The sequence below is a fragment of the Coregonus clupeaformis genome, chromosome 23 (genome assembly GCF_020615455.1).
Source record: "Coregonus clupeaformis isolate EN_2021a chromosome 23, ASM2061545v1, whole genome shotgun sequence".
Lineage (NCBI taxonomy): Eukaryota > Metazoa > Chordata > Actinopteri > Salmoniformes > Salmonidae > Coregonus > Coregonus clupeaformis.
Window position 1 is genome coordinate 10,580,541 of NC_059214.1, and position 22,468 is coordinate 10,603,008.

Consider the following 22,468-nt stretch of genomic DNA (forward strand, 5'->3'; position numbering starts at 1 on the left):
TAGGATTAGGGTTCCCACACGGCCATATTTCAGAGTCGACTACCTATGCTAATTATCTATCTGCGTCTCTGAACACCTGTGTGTAAACGGAAGACGTGTTGTCACTGAAAAATACTGACGGCGGCAACTGTGTTAAAACCGGTTAAAACAGTGTACAGTAAGTGTATATTTTGCATTTGTGAAATTATTTTTGTGATATGAAAGTAGAGGCCTTTTATGTTTCTAGAACCGTACTGCAATTTTCGATTCACGTTTAGATGTAGTATTTGTCTGTTTTGGCAGCCATAGTCAATTTGCCTCTAAACAGAACATGTAAGGTCCTTGGACTATAAGGAGTAACCTTAGGCTCCCTCCATTATTGGGCTAAGGAACAGCAGGACAGACTGTGGCTTAAAATACATTTTGAAGCTACATTATTTGTTTACAAAGACTCAAATGACAACAAAAACATGAACAATTGCATATAATAGTCATGTAGCCTATACAGTACCTAGGCTGTAATTACATTGTTCGACAATAAATGGATATAAAGTCATATGAAAAAGTAAGTACGCCCCCTGGAGTATTTACATTTTTGTTGTTGTTGATATTTGAGCTAAATTCCAACCACATTCATTGATAAAGGTAACCCAGTTTAACACATTTTTTTTTTTTTTTTTAATAAATGTTAAACAAAAATGCTATTTCCTTATGCGGAAAAAGTTGGTACACCCCTACCTTTACCATCACATAAAATGGCTGAAATTAGAATCAGGTGCACCAAAACAGGTGCAAATGATTAGAAAAATCATTAGAGAGTAACTTGGGAGGGTCCAGCCTTCCATAAAGATTAGAAACTCAGTCTGGTTTGGTCTTAACCATATGGGTGTGTGGTAACACATCATGCCAAGATAAAAATACCTATCCGAGGCCCTCAGAAGAAAGATTATTGATGCCCATGAGTCTGGGAGGGGTTACAAATCCATTTCCAAGCAATTCGAAGTACGTCATTCCACTGTCCGATGGATCATCTACAAATGGAGAAAATTCCAGACCGCTGGCAATTTACCTAGGACAGGTCGTCCCACCAAATTCAGCCGAAGAGCTGACCGAAAGATGCTCATAGAAGTCTCTAAGAACCCCAGGGTAACATCAAGGGATCTACAGGCCTCTCTTGCCACAATCAATGTCGAAGTGCATGAGTCAACTGTCAGAATGGGAGGTCAGGAAGAAAGAAGACTGCTCTCAAAAAATAATATCAAGACACAACTGACGTCTGCCAGACAACACCTGGGTAAAGACCAAACTACTGGAACAATGTGCTCTGGACAGGCAAAAACGAAATACTGTCTTTGAACATAATAACCTCATACCAACCGTAAAGCATGGAGGCGGTGGCATTTTGGTTTGGGGCTGCTTTGCTGCCTCAGGGCCAACTTGCCATCATTGAGTCAACCATGAATTCCAAATTGTACCAGAGAATTCTTGAGGAGAATGTGAGGCCATCTGTCAAAAAGCTGAAGCTGAACTGAACATGGATCTTGCAACAGGACAATGATCCAAAACACACAAGCAAAGCTATAACAGAATGTCTCAAAAAGAAGAAATGGAGGGTTATGGAATGGCTGAGTCAAAGCCCAGATCTCAATCCTGTCAAAATGCTGTGGGGGGACTTGAAGTGGGCTGTGCATGCAAGAAAGCCCTCGAACATGACACAGTTGAATCAGTACTGTAAAGAAGAGTTGGCAAAAATTCCTCCCAGTCGGTGTAAGAGACTGATAGACAGTTACAAGAAACGTCTACATTAAGTTATTTCAGCCAAAGGTGGCAACACCAGCTATTGAAGCTAGGGGTGTACTTATTTTTTCAGCATTTCTGTTGATTTTTGATGAATAATTGATTGCAAAGTATAATCTTTCAGTGTCATTTGTTAAATTAGGTTACCTTTATCTGTGAATAGTGTTGAAGTGAAGATTACATATCCATCTGTCCAAATATCTACAAAATAAAGAACTTTCACATGACTGTATAGATTCACTGAGTGTACAAAACATGAAGGGGATGATACAGGTTAAAGAAGGATTTTTAAGCCTTGAGTCAATTGAGACATGAATTGTGTATGTGTGCCATTCAGAGGGTGAATGGGGAAGACACAATATTTAAGTGCCTTTGAACTGGGCTTGGCAGTAGGTGCCAGGTGTACTGGTTTGTGTCAAGAACTGCAAAGCTGCTGGGTTTTTCACAATAGTTTCCTGTGTGCAACAAGAATGGTCCACCACCCAAAGGACATCCAGCCAACTTGACACAACTGTGGGAAGTATTGGAGTCAACATGGGCCAGCATCCCTGTGGGGGGGTGCAACTCAATATTAGGAAGGTGTTCAAGTCTTCTTGGGTATGACACTACAAGCTTGGCACACGTGTATTTGGGGAGTTTCTCCCATTCTTCTCTGCAGATCCTTTCAAGCTCTGTCAGGTTGGATGGGGAGCGTCGCTGTACAGCTATTTTCAGGTCTCTCCAGAGATGTTCGATCGGGTTCAAGTCCGGGCTCTGGCTGGGCCACTCAAGGACACTCAGAGACTTGTCCCAAAGGCACTCCTGCTTTGTCTTGGCTGTGTGCTTAGGTTCGTTGTTCTGTTGGAAGGTGAACCTTCACCCTAGTCTGAGGTCCTGAGCGCTCTGGAGCAGGTTTTCATCAAGGATCTCTCTGTACTTTGCTCCGTTCATCTTTCCCTCGATCCTGACTAGTCTCCCAGTCCCTGCCTCTGAAAAACATCCCCACAGCATGATGCTGCCACCAACATGCTTCACCGTAGTGATGGTGCCAGGTTTCCTCCAGACGTGACGCTTGGAATTCAGGCAAAAGAGTTCAAACTTGGTTTCATCAAACCAGAGAATCTTGTTTCTCATGGTCTGAGAGTCCTTTAGGTGCCTTTTGGCAAAATCCAAGTGGGCTGTCATGTGCCTGTTACTGAGGAGTGGCTTCCGTCTGGCCACTCTACCATAAAGGTCTGATTGGTGGAGTGCCTCGACACAATCCTGTCTCGGAGCTCTACGGACAATTCCTTCAACCTCATGGCTTGGTTTTTGCTCTGACATGCACTGTCAACTGTGGGACCTTATATAGACAGGTGTGTGCCTTTCCAACTCATGTCCAATCAATTGAATTTACCACAGGTGGACTCTAATCAAGTTGTAGAAACATCTCAAGGATGATTAATGGAAACAGGATGCACCTGAGCTAAATTTCGGGTCTCATAGCAAAGGGTCTGAATACTTATGTAAATAATGTATTTATGTTTTTATTTTTAATAAATTTGCAAAAATTTTGCTTTGTCATTATGGGTATTGTGTGTAGATTGATGAGAGAAACATTTTATTTAATCCATTTTAGAATAAGGCTGTAACGTAACAAAATGTGGAAAAAGTCAAGGGGTCTGAATACTTTCCGAGTGCACTGTATACAGTATATAACTGTTACTCAGTGACATTTGTCATGTCCAGCTAGCCATCTAGGACTGAATGACAATGTTCAACGTTCTCTTCACAGAAGTCTTTGCATAATAAGAAGCTGCCCAAGATCCCTGACAGTTCAACCCGCCTCCTACCACAACTTCCACAGGTACGGTGCCTAACATCAGTCTCCCAGGCTTTGGCAATTGCTAACCAGTAAGCATATGTAACAGACAAGTTTGCACACTACAGGCTAAGCATAATGTCTTGGTATTGCATTATAGAAAGTGTGGGTGGTGTAACTCCAATAACTAACAATCCAATTGTTACATTTCCAATTGTTTAAAGTTATTAGTCCCATACTCTCTCATTTTGCACTCAACTATTCCATCATATTCGTCTTCAAAGATCCGCTCCAAACCCCAGTGGCAGGAGACAGCTCCTGCCTTTGTTCTGCAGTCGCCAGTCAGAGGAGAGTCCCATGGCTTTGGGGCGGCAGTTAGATTCTCCGGTAAGTTATGTTCTCACTGATATAGGCTGGTAGCAAATAGGACATAGTTTCAACTCCGTTGTAGTTTTCAAAACATATAATTCACCAAAGGTGACTCAAATGGAGAACAGCACATTGTATGTTGCAATCAATGAGTTGACATAGCTCCTTACAATAACAAGACTTATGGATTTTTTAAACATACACGCACCCTCCACAAACAGTGAATTGAGTGGTAAGGAAATTATGGATGTCATAACTGACTTCCCTCACCATGTTTTTTCTTAGCCTCACATACTGTGACTGCGTGGAATATAATCCCGTCACCCCAATGCCCCATATGTTTCTTTTTGACCTATATGATGATGTCCATCCACTGTAACTGCGTGGACAAGGCAATACTATGCTTTATAATCCCCCCCCCCCCCCTATACAGTGAGGGGGAAAAAGTATTTGATCCCCTGCTGATTTTGTACGTTTGCCCACTGACAAATAAATTATCAGTCTATAATTTTAATGGTAGGTTTATTTGAACAGTGAGAGACAGAATAACAACAGAAAAATCCAGAAAAACGCATGTCAAAAATGTTATAAAATGATTTGCATTTTAATGAGGGAAATAAGTATTTGACCCCTCTGCAAAACATGACTTAGTACTTGGTGGCAAAACCCTTGTTGGCAATCACAGAGGTCAGACGTTTCTTGTAGTTGGCCACCAGGTTTGCACACATCTCAGGAGGGATTTTGTCCCACTCCTCTTTGCAGATCTTCTCCAAGTCATTAAGGTTTCGAGGCTGACATTTGGCAACTCGAACCTTCAGCTCCCTCCACAGATTTTCTATGGGATTATGGTCTGGAGACTGGCTAGGCCACTCCAATACCTTAATGTGCTTCTTCTTGAGCCACTCCTTTGTTGCCTTGGCCGTGTGTTTTGGGTCATTGTCATGCTGAAATACCCATCCACGACCCATTTTCAATGCCCTGGCTGAGGGAAGATTTGACGGTACATGGCACCCTCCATCATCCCTTTGATGCGGTGAAGTTGTTCTGTCCCCTTAGCAGAAAAACACCCCCAAAGCATAATGTTTCCACCTCCATGTTTGACGGTGGGAATGGTGTTCTTGGGGTCATAGGCAGCATTCCTCCTCCTCCAAACACGGCGAGTTGAGTTGATGCCAAAGAGCACCATTTTGGTCTCATCTGACCACAACACTTTCACCCAGTTCTCCTCTGAATCATTCATATGTTCATTGGCAAACTTCAGACGGGCATGTATATGTGCTTTCTTGAGCAGGGGGACCTTGCAGGCGCTGCAGGATTTCAGTCCTTCACGGCGTAGTGTGTTACCAATTGTTTTCTTGGTGACTATGGTCCCAGCTGCCTTGAGATCATTGACACGATCCTCCTGTGTAGTTCTGGGCTTATTCCTCACCGTTCTCATGATCATTGCAACTCCACAAGGTGAGATCTTGCATGGAGCCCCAGGCCGAGGGAGATTGACAGTTCTTTTGTGTTTCTTCCATTTGCGAATAATCGCACCAACTGTTGTCACCTTCTCACCAAGCTGCTTGGCGATGGTCTTGTAGCCCATTCCAGCCTTGTGTAGGTCTACAATCTTGTCCCTGACATCCTTGGAGAGCTCTTTGGTCTTGGCCATGGTGGAGAGCTTGGAATCTGATTGATTGATTGCTTCTGTGGACAGGTGTCTTTTATACAGGTAACAAGCTGAGATTAGGAGCACTCCCTTTAAGAGTGTGCTCCTAATCTCAGTTTGTTACCTGTATAAAAGTATAAAAGACACCTGGGAGCCAGAAATCTTTCTGATTGAGAGGGGGTCAAATACTTACTTATTTCCCTCATTAAAATGCAAATCAATTTATAACATTTTTGACATTTGGATTTTTTGTTGTTGTTATTTTGTCTCTCACTGTTCAAATAAACCTACCATTAAAATTATAGACTGATCATTTCTTTGTCAGTGGGCAAACGTACAAAATCAGCAGGGGATCAAATACTTTTTTCCCTCACTCTGTGTCTTATGTGACCTATAATGATGTGTCTCCACTGTCCACTGTAGGAGATGTGCTGGGTGGAGGGTCGGGGACCAGGCGTTACCAGAGCCTGAACAGAGGTCTGGAGGACTCCCAGAGCAGAGAGGCTGGCCTGTCATCAGAGTCCTCCAAACATTGCAGCAGTAGCCACACTCAGCCCAAAAAAGACCGAGAGCACTTCCGCAGTGCCCTGGTCAGCATAATCCTGTGAGTCCAATCAAAAAATCAATCAATCCATACATGGCCTATTCATCTCCATCCATCCAAACATCCACCCACCGACTCACCTGATGCTCGGTAGCACTTTTCACTAAAATACAACATTATCCTTTAACCAAATCTCTCCTGTGTTTCAGGCAGCATGAGTCTGCCAGTGGTAAAACCATTGTGGAGGACAGTCAGCCCCCTACCTGTGGGTCCCCCACAGCTACAGAGAAGGATATCCTGGTAAGGGAAGGTGCTATTTGGGTATATATCGTTAATTAATAGGTCCAAAAAATGAATGTAGCAACTGTGGATTGCCTCTTTAATGTGTCTTATCTTTTTATGGCCACCTTGTCAGAGATATTACTATTACATCCGCAATGGGATCGACACAGAGCATGTGGCAGCCATGGAGGACTCCTGGCTGGAGAATGTTCTGGACCTGGTACCCACTCACCTGAAGAGGCTGACTAGGACCATAGAGCTGCTATCAGACGAGATGAAGGAGGACTACCTGCTCAGTGTGAAGAAAGCCATCGGTACTTAACCCAACACGAATCCATCTTTGTTCTTTAAATGATCATTAAGACATATCTGTCTGTAGACTCTGATTTTTTCTGTACCTCCAGCTTTCACGGTAGCACATGCATAAAAATAACGTCTCTAGATTCTGTTCTAAAATGTACATATCTATTATTATTCTCTCTGTCTTTTGCTGCACAGACTTGCTTTTTAAGTAATGCTGTTTTGTTGTCGCCGTTTCAGTGGATTTCGTACTTCGGGACCCAAGGGAAAACGATGAAGACAAGGTCAAAGATGTTCCTCCTCACAGAGTTGAGTAAGTCCCATAAAATGGAGAGAGGATGTGACAATATGTGCAGTACTTTGAAACACACTTGGTCCTGTTAGCGGTTGATGTTATTCTTCAATAACACAGACCCCAAAGCAAATCAGGGGGAGAAAACCACTTGGGCTCAGATTAATTGCCTATAGAAAAAAAGGAATGTCTCCTTAGTGTTTTGTTGGTCCCCAACTTGGTTGTTTAATAAAGCAACATTTTGACTGTCATGGTTTTCAGTTACTTGACAAAGACCTTAAATGTTCTAACTAGCCTTTTTTTGTCAAATTGTATTCCTCTTAAAAATATTAAACTTCTTCTTATCCTCTATTCCTTGCTGTACATTTTCACTCCTAAGAATGGAGGTGGTCCCTAAACCATGGAACAAATCGTTCCTTCATGCTCAAAAGAGGATGAGAGACAAGCTGCACGCCATCAACCCCACTATGCTGTCAGTACTGGACCTGTGGCATGTGTCTTTCAAGTGAGGACACTTCCATCCTATTCTCATAGTCTTATTTCCTTCTATCTTTTTCTTCTCTTTCACTGTCCCAAGCCTTTATATTCTGTATTGCCATCTTGTCTGCTCTATGTCTGCCTCTCTTTTTCTTTAATCTCTCACCCCATACGCTCTACTTGTAGGAAGATGCGTCTCATCGATGTTGAGGAGTTCCACAACAGGCAGGAGTCCATGGAGCTCTCCATCTTCCAGCATCTAGTCACCAGACACATTGAGTGTGCCAAGGACATTCTCCTCAAAAAGTATGAATACATGTAATAGAGTAGGTCCCCACTGGGTTAGAACCAGGGACCTGCATACTGACACTTTGCACTTACATTTCCTATCACCCCACAAAGGCCATGTCCCTTGCTGAGAAAGGAAACAACTACTTCAGGTCTCAGGAGGATTGATGTCACTTGCAGGATGAATACTACAAGTGCACTGCTAACTAGCTAGCGATTCCACATTGGCTTGTGTTAGGTTCTGACAGACAGAGTGAAAAACTAACGGACAACTAGTAAAAGCTCAAACCAAGTTTATTCACCCACTGGGTCAAACAGCTGCAAAGACAAAGACATATTTACACAAGCACATATAGTTATACCCTCCTTCTAGGTGGAGTCCACTCCTTGCACCTCAGAGAACTGGGAATACATGTTCACAGCCGATTGATGTGTTGGTCCATGATACATTTCAGAAAGAGTAAAATGTATCCCGCTTGGTGCTACAGGCCTTCCAGTGGTAGTATTATACAGCAACCCCTCAGTGTCTACTTGGCACCCATGTTCTAACCACTCCCACATTTCTTTCTTGTTAGTTTGCTGCTGTAAATCTTTTACACTTAGAATCCCAGCCTTGGTATTTACAATATTTACATTCCTTAACACCTTCTCTTACTAAGGCTGCCTCATTGGCCGTTTCGTCTGCTCGGCGATTCCCTATGGCTATTTTATCTGTGCGACTAGTATGAGCTTCATATTTCACCACTGCTAATTTACTGGGTAGCTGACACGCTTCTAATAATGCTTCTACTTCATGTCCATTTTTAATTGGTGTTCCTGTAACCGTTAACATGCCCAGTTGAGACCACAATGTACCGAAATCATGAACTACCCCAAAATGCATATTGAGAATCAGTGTATATTGTAACATTCTCCCCTTCCGACAACCTACAGGCCTCGGCTAACACATACAGTGGGGGAAAAAAGTATTTAGTCAGCCACCAATTGTGCAAGTTCTCCCACTTAAAAAGATGAGGGAGGCCTGTAATTTTCATCATAGGTACACGTCAACTATGACAGACAAATTGAGAGAAAAAAATCCAGAAAATCACATTGTAGGATTTTTTATGAATTTATTTGCAAATTATGGTGGAAAATAAGTATTTGGTCACCTACAAACAAGCAAGATTTCTGGCTCTCACAGACCTGTAACTTCTTCTTTAAGAGGCTCCTCTGTCCTCCACTCGTTACCTGTATTAATGGCACCTGTTTGAACTTGTTATCCGTATAAAAGACACCTGTCCACAACCTCAAACAGTCACACTCCAAACTCCACTATGGCCAAGACCAAAGAGCTGTCAAAGGACACCAGAAACAAAATTGTAGACCTGCACCAGGCTGGGAAGACTGAATCTGCAATAGGTAAGCAGCTTGGTTTGAAGAAATCAACTGTGGGAGCAATTATTAGGAAATGGAAGACATACAAGACCACTGATAATCTCCCTCGATTTGGGGCTCCACGCAAGATCTCACCCCGTGGGGTCAAAATGATCACAAGAACGGTGAGCAAAAATCCCAGAACCACACGGGGGGACCTAGTGAATGACCTGCAGAGAGCTGGCACCAAAGTAACAAAGCCTACCATCAGTAACCCACTACGCCGCCAGGGACTCAAATCCTGCAGTGCCAGACGTGTCCCCCTGCTTAAGCCAGTACATGTCCAGGCCCGTCTGAAGTTTGCTAGAGTGCATTTGGATGATCCAGAAGAGGATTGGGAGAATGTCATATGGTCAGATGAAACCAAAATATAACTTTTTTGGTAAAAACTCAACTCGTCGTGTTTGGAGGACAAAGAATGCTGAGTTGCATCCAAAGAACACCATACCTACTGTGAAGCATGGGGGTGGAAACACCATGCTTTGGGGCTGTTTTTCTGCAAAGGGACCAGGACGACTGATCCGTGTAAAGGAAAGAATGAATGGGGCCATGTATCGTGAGATTTTGAGTGAAAACCTCCTTCCATCAGCAAGGGCATTGAAGATGAAACGTGGCTGGGTCTTTCAGCATGACAATGAGCCCAAACACACCGCCCAGGCAACGAAGGAGTGGCTTCGTAAGAAGCATTTCAAGGTCCTGGAGTGGCCTAGCCAGTCTCCAGATCTCAACCCCATAGAAAATCTTTGGAGGGAGTTGAAAGTCCATGTTGCCCAGCGACAGCCCCAAAACATCACTGCTCTAGAGGAGATCTGCATGGAGGAATGGGCCAAAATACCAGCAACAGTGTGTGAAAACCTTGTGAAGACTTACAGAAAACGTTTGACCTGTGTCATTGCCAACAAAGGGTATATAACAAAGTATTGAGAAACGTTTGTTATTGACCAAATACTTATTTTCCACCATAATTTGCAAATAAATTCATTAATAATCCTACAATGTGATTTTCTGGATTTTCTTTTCTCGTTTTGTCTGTCATAGTTGACGTGTACCTATGATGAAAATTACAGGCCTCTCTCATCTTTTTAAGTGGGAGAACTTGCACAATTGGTGGCTGACTAAATACTTTTTTCCCCCACTGTATAACTCTGCCCCCTAGGCTGACACAGAGACTGGCAGTGGGCCAGCCTTTACTACACCCCTGTCATCACACACAGCGTACCCTGTTACTCTCTTTCCTTCTATGGTCATGTAGCTAGAGCCCGATTCCAATTCTGTCTCTTGCAAATCGGGCCGAGGCTTTGGAGTAATTTGATCTGGGTCACATATGTGCGATTCACCCTCCCCAGGCAAAGGCATTAATGAAGCAGGATTCAAAGCACCAATTTTATGGAATTGTAGATTTTCCCCATTTAACGTTAACTCCCATTTTGTCCATGTTGTGCTTTTGTGCTGTTAACTATGGTTGCTACAGCGTGTGGAACATACAGATCCACTTTTTGCCCCATTGTAATCGAAGCCTTGTTAAGCAACACCATCTATGTCTCTTGTACTGCCCTCAGACACGGTGGCATTCCTCTCGCCACCGAGTCTAACGATTTACTCCAGTACATTACTGGTCTCTTTTCCCCCATGATTTTGTGTATCTACTGCACTACAATTTAAAAAGGTAATTATAGGTTTGGCAACCCCAATGCTGGCACTTGACACAATTGCTTCTTTAGCTCGACAAACGCTTCCTCACACTCTTGACTCCACTCTATTCTTTCATGGGGACCCTTCCCCCCCTTTCGTCAATTCTTTAAGTGGCTCAACAATTTCAGAAAACGACGGAATAAAATGTCTCACAAAATTGAAAACACGATCACGTGTAATGTGCTTTGTGCCGTTTGAAATCGTAACCCCCAAGTATGTTACCTCTGATTTTGCTAGTTGTGCTTTCTCATATGATGCTTTGTGACCCTGCTCTGTCAAATAGTAGAGTTTCTTCGTCTTTTGACACCAATAACAAATCATCTACATATTGTACCAACACTGGGTGATTTTTCACTCTTTTGATTCTTCCACTTTTTCCCCACTAAATGTGATGCTTTTTCCTGTCACAATTTAGCCAATTTCTCATTGTAAGGAATCAGTGATATTTGAGCGCCCGTATCTATTAGAAAGTTGTGTGAGACGTGGCCTCCTAAGTCCCCCTCCACATAGAAACCGTCCTCTCGCCGAACTACAATCGACCGTATCGAGACCAGCCCGTCCTATGTGAAGTTGTCCTGCCCCGCTGCTTTCAAGAGAGTTTGCTGCTGCTGTCTGGTTAATGCAGCAAACGCCTGTATCGCAGCGTTCCCTCCAGAGGAAGTGGGTGCAGTAGGCTCCAGTACTACCCCACACTCCCTTTTCCAATGATCAACAGCCCCACACCTAAAACAGGGCTCTAATGCCATGTGCCTTGGGACCGATTCACTGCCCTTTCCTCCCTGTTTCTTTGTCTTACCTTGACCAGTGAAACCACTGTTAGTGACTTTCACTGTGGCTGTATTAACCACACGCACGGCTGCGAAATGAGTGGAATTAGATTCCACTCTCAAGGCCGCCTGTACTATTTCATCCCAGTGAGAATGTTGGTCCACTACCCCCGCAATAGCCAATTTTGATAACAGGTTTCAAGCCTGCCATCAAAGCAGACGTAGAAATTCCTGCATTTTGATCGTATCTATCCCCCATTGTCAGATTAGTACGTAACGCATCATCCATCCGATCCACATAATGTTGTATTCATTCTTTTGGACCCTGACTACAGTTACTAATTTGCATCCGGTCGAAACAATATTGTTAGGCTATGGTTCAACCCAGCACTCAGAGAAACAAACACGACAAAGGGAGTGGAAGAAACAAAAATACTTTAATAAAAGTTCAAATTGTCTTAGTCCAAAAACAACTGAAGTAAAGGAACAGAGTGGGCTAGTCGGCTCCGGAGGAAGGAGAGGCTAAGGCAGGCAGGCAGGCAGACCGGCAGGCAGGAAGGCAGGCAGGTTGGGAGGTATGTCTGAACTGAAGACAAAACAAACGACAGGTTAAGGAGAGTGGAGAGCCAGGCTGAAGACAAAGACAAAATAACTTTACTGGTGAGCCAAGTTACCGCTCTGGTAAGAACAACGATCTGGCGCCGGTGGAGAGCCATGCCCCGGAATTAGTAGTGCAGGTTGATGAGAGAATAGGATGCAGCTGCGTAGGCAGGAATCACTGGAAACAACCCGCAGCTGCACAGGAGAGGCAGATCCTGAGCACGCCCCTGATCCACTCCAGACACACCCACATAAAGGGGACAAACACACATACAGATACAACAGACAGAGGGGACAAAACAAGGAGGAAGGGAAACAGAAAAGGGAGAGACAAGCTGCCCACATAACAGTACCCCCCTCAATGGTCGCCACCTGGCGACCCACCAGGCCTGTCAGGGTTGCCGTGATGGAAGTCCGTGATCAGCTGAGGATCCAACACAAAACGCTTAGGGACCCAAGACCTCTCCTCTGGTCCATAACCTTCCCAATCGACTAGGTATTGGAGACCCCTACCCCGCCTCCGAGAGTCCAGGAGCCTACTGACGGTGTAGGCCGGATGGTCGTCAATGAGGCGAACAGGTGGAGGTGGATCAGCCGGCGGACACAAAAGGCTGGAGGACACAGGTTTCAGTTGGGAGACGTGGAAAGTAGGGTGTATCTTCATGGCTGAAGGCAACTTCAAACGAACCGCAGCGGGGTTGATGATGGACTCCACCACAAACGGACCCAGGTACCGAGGAGACAGCTTGCGTGATTTGGTACGAAGAGGTACGTTCTTAGACGACAGCCAAACCTCTTGACCAGGATGAAACACAGGTGCGGGAGTCCTGCTCCTATCCGCTGTCATCTTGTTCCTGTCGGTGGTCCGAAGCAACGCTTCCCGAGCGTCGCGCCACACTCTCTGGCAGCGGCGGAGGTTCTCCTGAACCGAAGGAACAGCCAATTCCTTCTCCTGAGCAGGAAACAGAGGGGGTTGATAACCCATGGTAACTTCGAAGGGTGAAAGACCAGTGGCAGAGGTGGTGAGGGAGTTGTGGGCGTACTCTATCCAAGGCAGATGTTTGGCCCAGGATGATGGATGTTGAGCAGCCACACAACGAATGGTTGCTTCGAGGTCTTGATTGGCTCTTTCTGTTTGACCGTTGGTCTGGGGATGAAACCCTGAGGATAGACTAACGGAAGCACCCAAAGCAGAACAGAAAACCTTCCAAACACGGGAAGTAAACTGTGGGCCTCTATCAGATACGATGTCCACAGGTATTCCATGGGGACGGAATACATGTTGGACTAGGAGGTCCGCTGTCTCACTGGCAGACGGTAATTTTGGTAATGCTATATAGTGAACAGATTTAGAGAATCTGTCCACAATGGTAAGTATAGTATCATTACCTTCAGACTTGGGTAGGCCGGTGACAAAATCCATGGCTATGTGGGACCAGGGACGGCTGGGAACTGGGAGGGGTAGCAGCAGCCCCGAAGGGGACTGATGGGAGGCTTTGCCCCGAGCACAGGTTGAACAGGCTGCCACAAAAGCCCGAACGTCAGTTTCCATTGAAGGCCACCAAAAATGTCTCCTAAGCAGCGTCAACGTGCGTCTCATCCCAGGGTGACCAGCAAAACGGGAGGTGTGAATCCACTGCAACACCTGAGACCGGACCGTCTCGGGAACAAAGAGTAGGTTGGGAGGTCCATCACCCGGTCCCGGGTCCGTGGCAAGTGCAGTCTTCACAAGAGACTCGATCTCCCACTGTACTGCCGCCACGACGCATGAGGAAGGTAGGACTGCCTCAGGCTCGCTGGTCTCCGAAGGGTCAGCAAACTGGCGGGACAAAGCATCTGGTTTAACATTTCTTGACCCCGGTCTGTATGTAAGAATAAAGTTAAACCTACTAAAAAACAGGGCCCATCTGGCTTGGCGTGAGTTGAGTCTCTTAGTGGCTTGGATGTAAGCCAAGTTTTTGTGGTCTGTCCAGACCACAAACGGCAGTTCAGCTCCATCCAGCCAGTGCCGCCATTCTTCCAATGCTAGCTTGACCGCCAGCAGTTCTCGGTTTCCAACGTCGTAATTCCGTTCTGTGGGTGACAATTTCTTGGAGAAAAAAGCACAGGGGTGAAGCTTTTGGTCAGTGGGGGAGCGCTGGGAGAGAACTGCTCCCACACCTGAGTCCGACGCGTCCACCTCCACAACAAACTGTAGAGAGGTATTGGGGTGTATCAACACAGGGGAGGTGGAAAACAGTTCCTTCAAAACCCCTACCGCCTGCTCCGCCTCAGGGGACCACAGAAAAGGGACTTTAGGGGATGTGAGTCTAGTAAGGGGTGCCACCACTTTACTAAAACCCTTAATGAACCTACGGTAGAAGTTAGCAAAGCCCAAAAATCGTTGAAGTTGCTTTACGGGTGGTGGGTATGGGCCATTCCGTCACTGCCCGGATCTTCTCGGGGTCCGCCTTCACCTGCCCGCTCTCAATGATGAAACCAAGGAACGATGTAGACTGTTTGTGGAACTCACACTTCTCTGCTTTGACGTACAGCTTGTTCTCCAAGAGCCGTTGAAGGACTTGACGGACGTGTGACTCATGCTCCTCGGGTGACTTGGAAAAACAAGAATATCATCCAGGTATACAAAGACAAAACGGTTCAAAAAATCCCTAAGAACATCGTTCACCATGGCTTGGAAAACAGCAGGGGCGTTTGAGAGCCCAAAGGGCATGACCAAATACTCAAAATGTCCCAGTGGAGTGTTGAAAGCGGTTTTCCACTCATCTCCCTTTCGGATCCGGACAAGGTGATAAGCGTTCCTGAGGTCGAGCTTGGAGAAAACTGTGGCGCCATGCAGAGGTTCAAAAGCAGAGTTGATGAGTGGAAGGGGATACTTGTTTTTAACAGTTATGCTGTTTAAACCCCCTGAAATCGATACAGGGGCGTAACGACTTGTCCTTCTTTTCCACGAAAAAGAAACCTGCACCCAAAGGAGACGACGAGGGACGGATTATGCCCGAGACCAGAGAATCACCAATGTACTGCTCCATTGCCTCTCTTTCCGGTCGGGACAGATTGTATAAGCGACTAGAGGGCAAGGGAGCACCAGGAAGCAGTTCAATAGGGCAATCATAAGGCCTATGTGGTGGTAGAGACAGAGCCTTGTCCTTACTGAAAACCTCCGCTAAGTCATGGTATTCTTTGGGGACAGATGACAGATCAAGAGGAGCTGAGGGATGAGTTGGGTTACACTTAGTGGGGGGAACCGCTGACCTAAGGCACTCTGAATGGCAGTTAGTGCTCCAACTGAGAATGGTGTGACGTGTCCAATCAATTTGTGGGTTGTGAAGAGCCAACCAGGGGAAGCCAAGGATAAGGGAGGTAGCTGAGCCAGACATAACTCTTAGCTGAATGCTTTCACAATGATTGCCAGAAATCACTAGGGAAACGGGGGTGGTTTGATGAGTTATCTCCTGAGGAGGCGCCCATCAAGGGCTGTGACCCGAATGGGGGTAGGTAGTGGCTCCATGGGGATACGAGCTTGTGTAACGAACTGGTGGCTAATAAAGTTGTCTTCTGCACCTGAGTCTATGAGAGCTGAGAGTGGCAGGGAATGACTCTGGAAACGTAAGGTTACAGGTACTTGTAATCGGGGAATGATGGGTTCAGGATCTAACTCTGGGCTCGCAAGTAGACCCACCGCTACGAGCGAGCCTTGTCTTTTGGCCGCTTAGGGCATGTAGCCAGAATGTGTGTGGCGTCTCCACAGTACAGGCACTCACCCGCCTGGAGGCGCCGTTGCCGCTCTGCTGGAGGTAGTCGAGCTCGACCCTCTTGCATAGGTTCCTCCCTCTGTGCTCGGGATGGAATCAGGAACAAGAAGCTGCCGGCTCCGGGGAGGCGAGACTCGAGTGGTTGAAGGCTGGGGAACTCGTCCTCCTAGATGCGGCCGACCGCCTCTCTCCCGACGCCTCTCCCGCAACCGGTTGTCTAGCTTAATGGACAGGGAAACGAGAGAATGTAAATCATGTGGCTCGTCACGAGCAGCCAGTTCATCCTTAATAGCTTCATTCAAACCGTTTAGAAATGCTCCTTGAAGTGCCACATTGTTCCACTTGGAGTCTGCTGCCAAAGTCCAGAACTCAATAGAGTACTCAGCCACACTGTTAGAACCCTGCCTCAAATTAAAAAGTATCTTGGAGGAATTACCCACATGGTCAGGATGGTCAAAAACAGTCTTCAATTTAGCAGAAAAATCAGCGAAAGTCAATCCAGTCAAAGTTTGATTTGAGCATACAGACTCAGCCCAAACCAGAGCTCTCCCTCTTAACAGCCCCAGAACATAATGTACCTTAGAAGAATCAGTAGAAAACGACAGTGGTCTCTGCCGAAAAATCAAGTCACACTGAAGCAAAAGTCCCCGGCACTTGTCCAATTCTCCATTGAACGGTTCAGGCGACGTGACAGGGGGTTCCCGATGGAACGAAGCCTGCATAATGTCAGAGGAAACAACTTGGGGTGCATCAAACTGAGGGACAGAGAGAGATGGAGAGCTGATAACAGACAATTTAGAGACTTGTGTAGTTAACTGAGTCACCTGGTTCAGCAGTTGATGATTATCTTCCAAAAAGAGTCCGAATCAATTGGTCATGCTGTCCTAGCAACGTTCCTTGAGCCTGGATAGCTTGTTGGAAGCTGTCTTCGTTTGCCCCGTGCTGTTTCTCTGTTGGGTCCATGGCCAGATCGTTCTGTTAGGCTATGGTTCAACCCAGCACTCAGAGAAACAAACACGACAAAGGGAGTGGAAGAAACAAAAATACTTTAATAAAAGTTCAAATTGTCTTAGTCCAAAAACAACTGAAGTAAAGGAACAGAGTGGGCTAGTCGGCTCCGGAGGAAGGAGAGGCTAAGGCAGGCAGGCAGGCAGACCGGCAGGCAGGAAGGCAGGCAGGTTGGGAGGTATGTCTGAACTGAAGACAAAACAAACGACAGGTTAAGGAGAGTGGAGAGCCAGGCTGAAGACAAAGACAAAATAACTTTACTGGTGAGCCAAGTTACCGCTCTGGTAAGAACAACGATCTGGCGCCGGTGGAGAGCCATGCCCCGGAATTAGTAGTGCAGGTTGATGAGAGAATAGGATGCAGCTGCGTAGGCAGGAATCACTGGAAACAACCCGCAGCTGCACAGGAGAGGCAGATCCTGAGCACGCCCCCTGATCCACTCCAGACACACCCACATAAAGGGGACAAACACACATACAGATACAACAGACAGAGGGGACAAAACAAGGAGGAAGGGAAACAGAAAAGGGAGAGACAAGCTGCCCACATAACAAATATATTCCCAACTGTAGTCTCCGGGTCACATGCTTCGCGTCCGGAGGACCAAGCCGACGTTCGATATCCCTGTGCGAGTGTTGGCAACATGGCCTTTGGCAAAAGCGAGCGTACAATATTATCTTAATCACCAGCATGAAACCCCAAAATGATACAGTGTTTCCTTAGGAAACTGATAAATTCCTGTCCCTCCTTAACTGAATCCGGTGCCTCTTTCATAATACTACGCATTTCGATCACAATCAGTGGCTGATGGTGATGCTGAATTTGAATCCGTACTTGGGGATGCGCGTCGTCGTGAATAGGATTGTCCTCCCATGGTACTATTTGTCCCAGATAATATGTAACCGGGGTCGCGTGTGTTCGAACGGGGCGCACATCTCTATGATTACCTGGATCATGCTGATACACTATCCAGTCCGGTACTACTATATCCGGACTCGTAATTTGCCTGTCGCAACCCATATCAGTCTTTTTCCTCTTTAAGAGAGGGGTATAATGGTGGCCCACTAGATGTGACCTGTTTCACCTTGTAGCATGGGGCGAACGTCGGAGGAATTGCATATACTCCTCCACACATGAGTTGTTTTATTAGTTTTTGTCTATCCTCAAGGGCTCCCTCTAATTCCTGGTTTAGGTTTTTACTCTTTTCTAGCGCAATAGCCAATTCCTGCTTCTGTTCATCTAATCTATGCACACGCCCTTCGGACACGCCCTTCCATTTTACCTCGCAGTTCTCTATTTTTCTGATTTTCCATCTTTTACTGCAGCTGATAAAATGCCGTGGTTAGGATGCCTGCATATTGTGGTCTGGACCGTTCTCTGATTTCAGTATTCCACACTACGATTGCATCCATACACTCCTGGCTGGTTTTAAACTTTCCATCTACGGGATAATGTGTACCAATTTTGTCCAATTTGGTTAATTTTCCCCACCATTTATTTGGTTCTTGGTGCTCATCGTATGCCTTTTTTAGTGCCTCTAATGCTTTGGTAACATTTCCCCCTTCTACCCCTCCCACTCCGGGAGTCTCCTGGCCTCTAGAAGCGATATCAGTTATTATTGACTCGGCATCGCCCCCCAACGGCGTTAAGTATTAACAGCTTAGGCTACCAATAATTTGTCCACACCTCTGTATACTTTTGGTGCTGGATGACACTGTTGTGTCTCAATTCCCCATAGGCAATTGTGGAAGACTAATGTGTAGCATGGGAAGGGGTTTTAGTCCAATTTCTCTACATAAATACCACTGTTCCCAACATCCCTCATTACCAAAATTACTCACAGTTGTCCTCCTATTTCCACCTAATCTGTCATGGTTCCACGCCCCAATAGGGCATAAACCAATACATCTATTGCTACTGCTACTACACATGAATCATGTTCACACATTCATACACACATACACACACCCTACGGCTTCACGGCCACTGCGGCTGGGACTTCTGTCCCTCTTACGGATCTCGCAGGGGAATATCCCCACTAGGGACCTATCCTACACGGAACCTACCCAACACTCTAGTGCCACTCACGGATCTCGCAGAGAACTAGCTCCAATTGGGACCTATCCTAATGGAACCTACCCTAAACCATGTATTTCTATGGATCTCGCAGAGGAACACCCCCACTCGGGAACTATCCTTACGGAACCTTCCCTAAACCATGTATTTACAACCGGTCGTAAGACAATGGGACTACTGAATAAGCTCAGGCTTTCTAGGTCCGTATCCTATTTAGGTTCAGCCTATGACTCTCATCTCCCCAAGATATCAGAATGAGTGGTAACAGTTGTAGGAACTGTGCCTACCTTGTTTTTTTTGTGCCGGCTCCTGCTCCACTGATTCGGACTCACCAGTTCAACTGTAAATCTTGGTGAATCCTGCCGACAACGCCAACTGTTAGGTTCTGACAAACAGAGTGAAAAACTAACGGACAACTAGTCATAGCTCAAACCAAGTTTATTCACCCACTGGGTCAAAGACAAATACATGTTTACACAAGCACATATATTTATACCCTCCTTCTAGGCGGAGTCCACTCCTTTCACCTCTAGACAGCCAATACATCTCTGTTGCTAGGAACTTAAATGGTGACTGTTCCTTCTCACTTCATTACATTTACATTTACGTCATTTAGCAGACGCTCTTATCCAGAGCGACTTACAAATAGGATCTGACCTGACCTTGGCCCGAATTCCTCACTCCTCCCTAATTCACGGCTGTCCTACCAGTTACTGAAACCAGACGGTTACCATTTTCCTCACTCCATAGGATCCATGAGATTTAACAATAACATGTTCTAACAGAATGTAAGCTCTCTGCACTCCCCCTTCCTCACTCAGTAAGTTTCCACACACCTAGTTGTTATCCCTCCATTAACCCCAACATATACATTCATTATACATGTATAGTAATCAAATAAGTTCTCATATAGTAACATGAATAAGTATATTTCAAGCTAGAATCCAACACTGGAATCCAATACCAGTGGAGGCTGTTGAGGGGAGGATGGCTCATAATAATGGCTGGAATGGAGCAAATGGAATGGCATCAAACACATGGAAACCATGGGTGTTTCTCAAAATGCATTCTACCATGCTCTGAGTATGCAAATTGGAGCACGGCAGAGTCGGAGTATGAGTCCAAATCAAAGTATGCGAAACGGAGCACGGAGGGCACTTCTCGAATGCGTGCTCCGTTTGTAAATATTTTGAAATGTGCGTCAATGCAAGCTTCAACGGAAAGTATGCAAAGAAATATGAACCAACAAAGTAAAAAATTATGCAACATTTCTTGAAATAAATTATTGAGCTGAAGCGATAATGAAATGTTGACTATTCACATGTCATATGTTGCCTGAAAACAATATTTTATCTTGATACATTAATAAATACATGCTGTGTTCATTTTGGCATGTTTACCTGCCTACATACCGTAGATCGCAAGCCCATAAGTCAATAGGGCTAACTGGCTAGCTACAACTGTTAGCTAGCCAGATAGCCACGAAGAATTGTTAGCTAGCAACCTCATGAATAATTGACATCTATCTTGCATAATATTAGTTTTAGGTCATTTTTGCCTGTTAAACTATCTGGTTAGCTACATTATTACGATTCACATATAGCTAGCTGATAGTTATGAAGTAAAACTGTTGCTTTGTGTATATCTTGTTTCGTCTATTGTTGCCATTGTCCTGGCTGGAAGAAGGTTCAGTGAATGGGGAGGTGAAGCGTGAGGTCATACAGTAGGGGGAGTGTGAGTGCTTCTCAAATGTAATGTTTTATGCATTCTCCACACTCGTCCTCACAATAACTTACTCAAGAGAACGTCATTGGAGAATGCTCTCGAAGCATGAGAGTGTGGAGGACGGTAGAATGCATATTGAGAAACACCCCATGTGTTTGATGTATTTGATACCATTCCACTCATTATGCTCCAACCATTACCACGAGTCCGTCCTCCCCAATTAAGGTGCCACCAACCTCCTGTGCTTGATAAAGCCAAACACCTTAACATAACTGTAGCAGGCTTCCGAGGTGCCATTTCAGTGAAAAGTAGCATCTTAGCCAGGCTGTGTCTGTCTTCCATTTCTAGCCTATACCCTAACTGTGTGCTTCTGAACAGGTGGTTTCCCGAAGTTCAGCACATTTACTACCAGGGGAACAAACGCAAGCTGGTCCCCAGCAACACCAACGCAGCCAAACTGCAGTCCTTCTTCAACTGTGTGGCTGCCCTGATGACCTCACAGCTCCAGAGCCTAGCACTGGAGTCCATCCAGGATTACACACACCTCATTGCCCAGGACCCGGTAACTACAATGCACACACACACACACACACACACACACACACACACACACACACACACACACACACACACACACAGTGTATGCCAGTCATTTTGATTTTGGGGTCCTATCTCCCAGTACTCGGTGAGGGCCTATGAGCACCCAGGCTTTGTCCTGCGTCTGATCCTGGATGAGAACGACATCAAGATTGAGCCTGACTTCAAAGACTTTGAGGTCATCCTTCTCAACGTCTACGACATCATGCTAAAATCCATCAGCTTAGTGCCGCGCGTGGAGACAAAGCTCTACTCAGAATGGGTAATATACAGTGCCTTCGGAAAATATTCAGACACCTTGACTTTTTCCACATTTTGTTACAGCCTTATTCTAAAATTGATTAAATAAATAAAAATCATCAGCAATCTACACACAATACCCCATAATGACAAAGTGAAAACAGGTTTTTGGAATGTTTGCACATTTATAAAAAATAAAAAAAACATAAATACCTTATTAACATTAATATTCAGACCCTTTGCTAGGGTCCCCAAGAACACAGTGGCCTCCATTATTCTTAAATGGAAGAAGTTTGGAACCACCAAGACTCTTCCTAGAGCTGGCCGCCCGGCCAAACTGAGCAATCGGGGGAGAAGAGCCTTGATCAGGGAGGTGACCAAGAACCTGATGGTCACCCTGACAAAGCTCTAGAGTTCCTCTGTGGAGATGGAAGAACCTTCCAGAAGGACAACCATCTCTGCAGCACTCCACCAATTAGGCCTTTATGGTAGAGTGGCCAGACGGAAGCCACTCCTCAGTAAAAGGCACATGACAGCCCGCTTGGAGTTTGCCAAAAGGCACATAAAGACTCTCAGACCATGAGAAACAAGATTCTTTGGTCTGATGAAACCAAGATTGAACTCTTTGGCCTGAATGCCAATCGTCACTTCTGGAGGAAACCTGGCACCATCCCTACGGTGAAGCATGATGGTGGCAGCATCATGCTGTGGGGATGTTTTTTAGAGGCAGGTACTCTGAGACTAGTCAGGATCGAGGGAAAGATGAACGGAGAAAAGTACAGAGAGATTCTTGATGAAAACCTGCTCCAGAGCGCTGAGGACCTCAGACTGTC

The 22,468-nt window shown here is 45.5% G+C and overlaps 1 protein-coding gene across 3 annotated transcripts in view; it reads left to right on the top strand.

Annotated features, from left to right (window-relative positions):
• The window catches only part of dnah7 (dynein, axonemal, heavy chain 7), a 222,361-nt gene that overhangs the window by 1,887 nt on the left and 198,006 nt on the right, over positions 1-22,468 (top strand). For all 3 annotated transcript variants that reach the window (XM_045206528.1, XM_045206529.1, XM_045206530.1), the window contains exons 2-11: positions 3,530-3,601; positions 3,841-3,943; positions 6,000-6,180; positions 6,330-6,420; positions 6,536-6,716; positions 6,943-7,015; positions 7,374-7,499; positions 7,658-7,777; positions 21,177-21,360; positions 21,478-21,657. In XM_045206528.1, the coding sequence (XP_045062463.1) occupies positions 3,530-3,601; positions 3,841-3,943; positions 6,000-6,180; positions 6,330-6,420; positions 6,536-6,716; positions 6,943-7,015; positions 7,374-7,499; positions 7,658-7,777; positions 21,177-21,360; positions 21,478-21,657 (1,311 nt within the window). The remainder of the gene's footprint in view (positions 1-3,529; positions 3,602-3,840; positions 3,944-5,999; positions 6,181-6,329; positions 6,421-6,535; positions 6,717-6,942; positions 7,016-7,373; positions 7,500-7,657; positions 7,778-21,176; positions 21,361-21,477; positions 21,658-22,468) is intronic.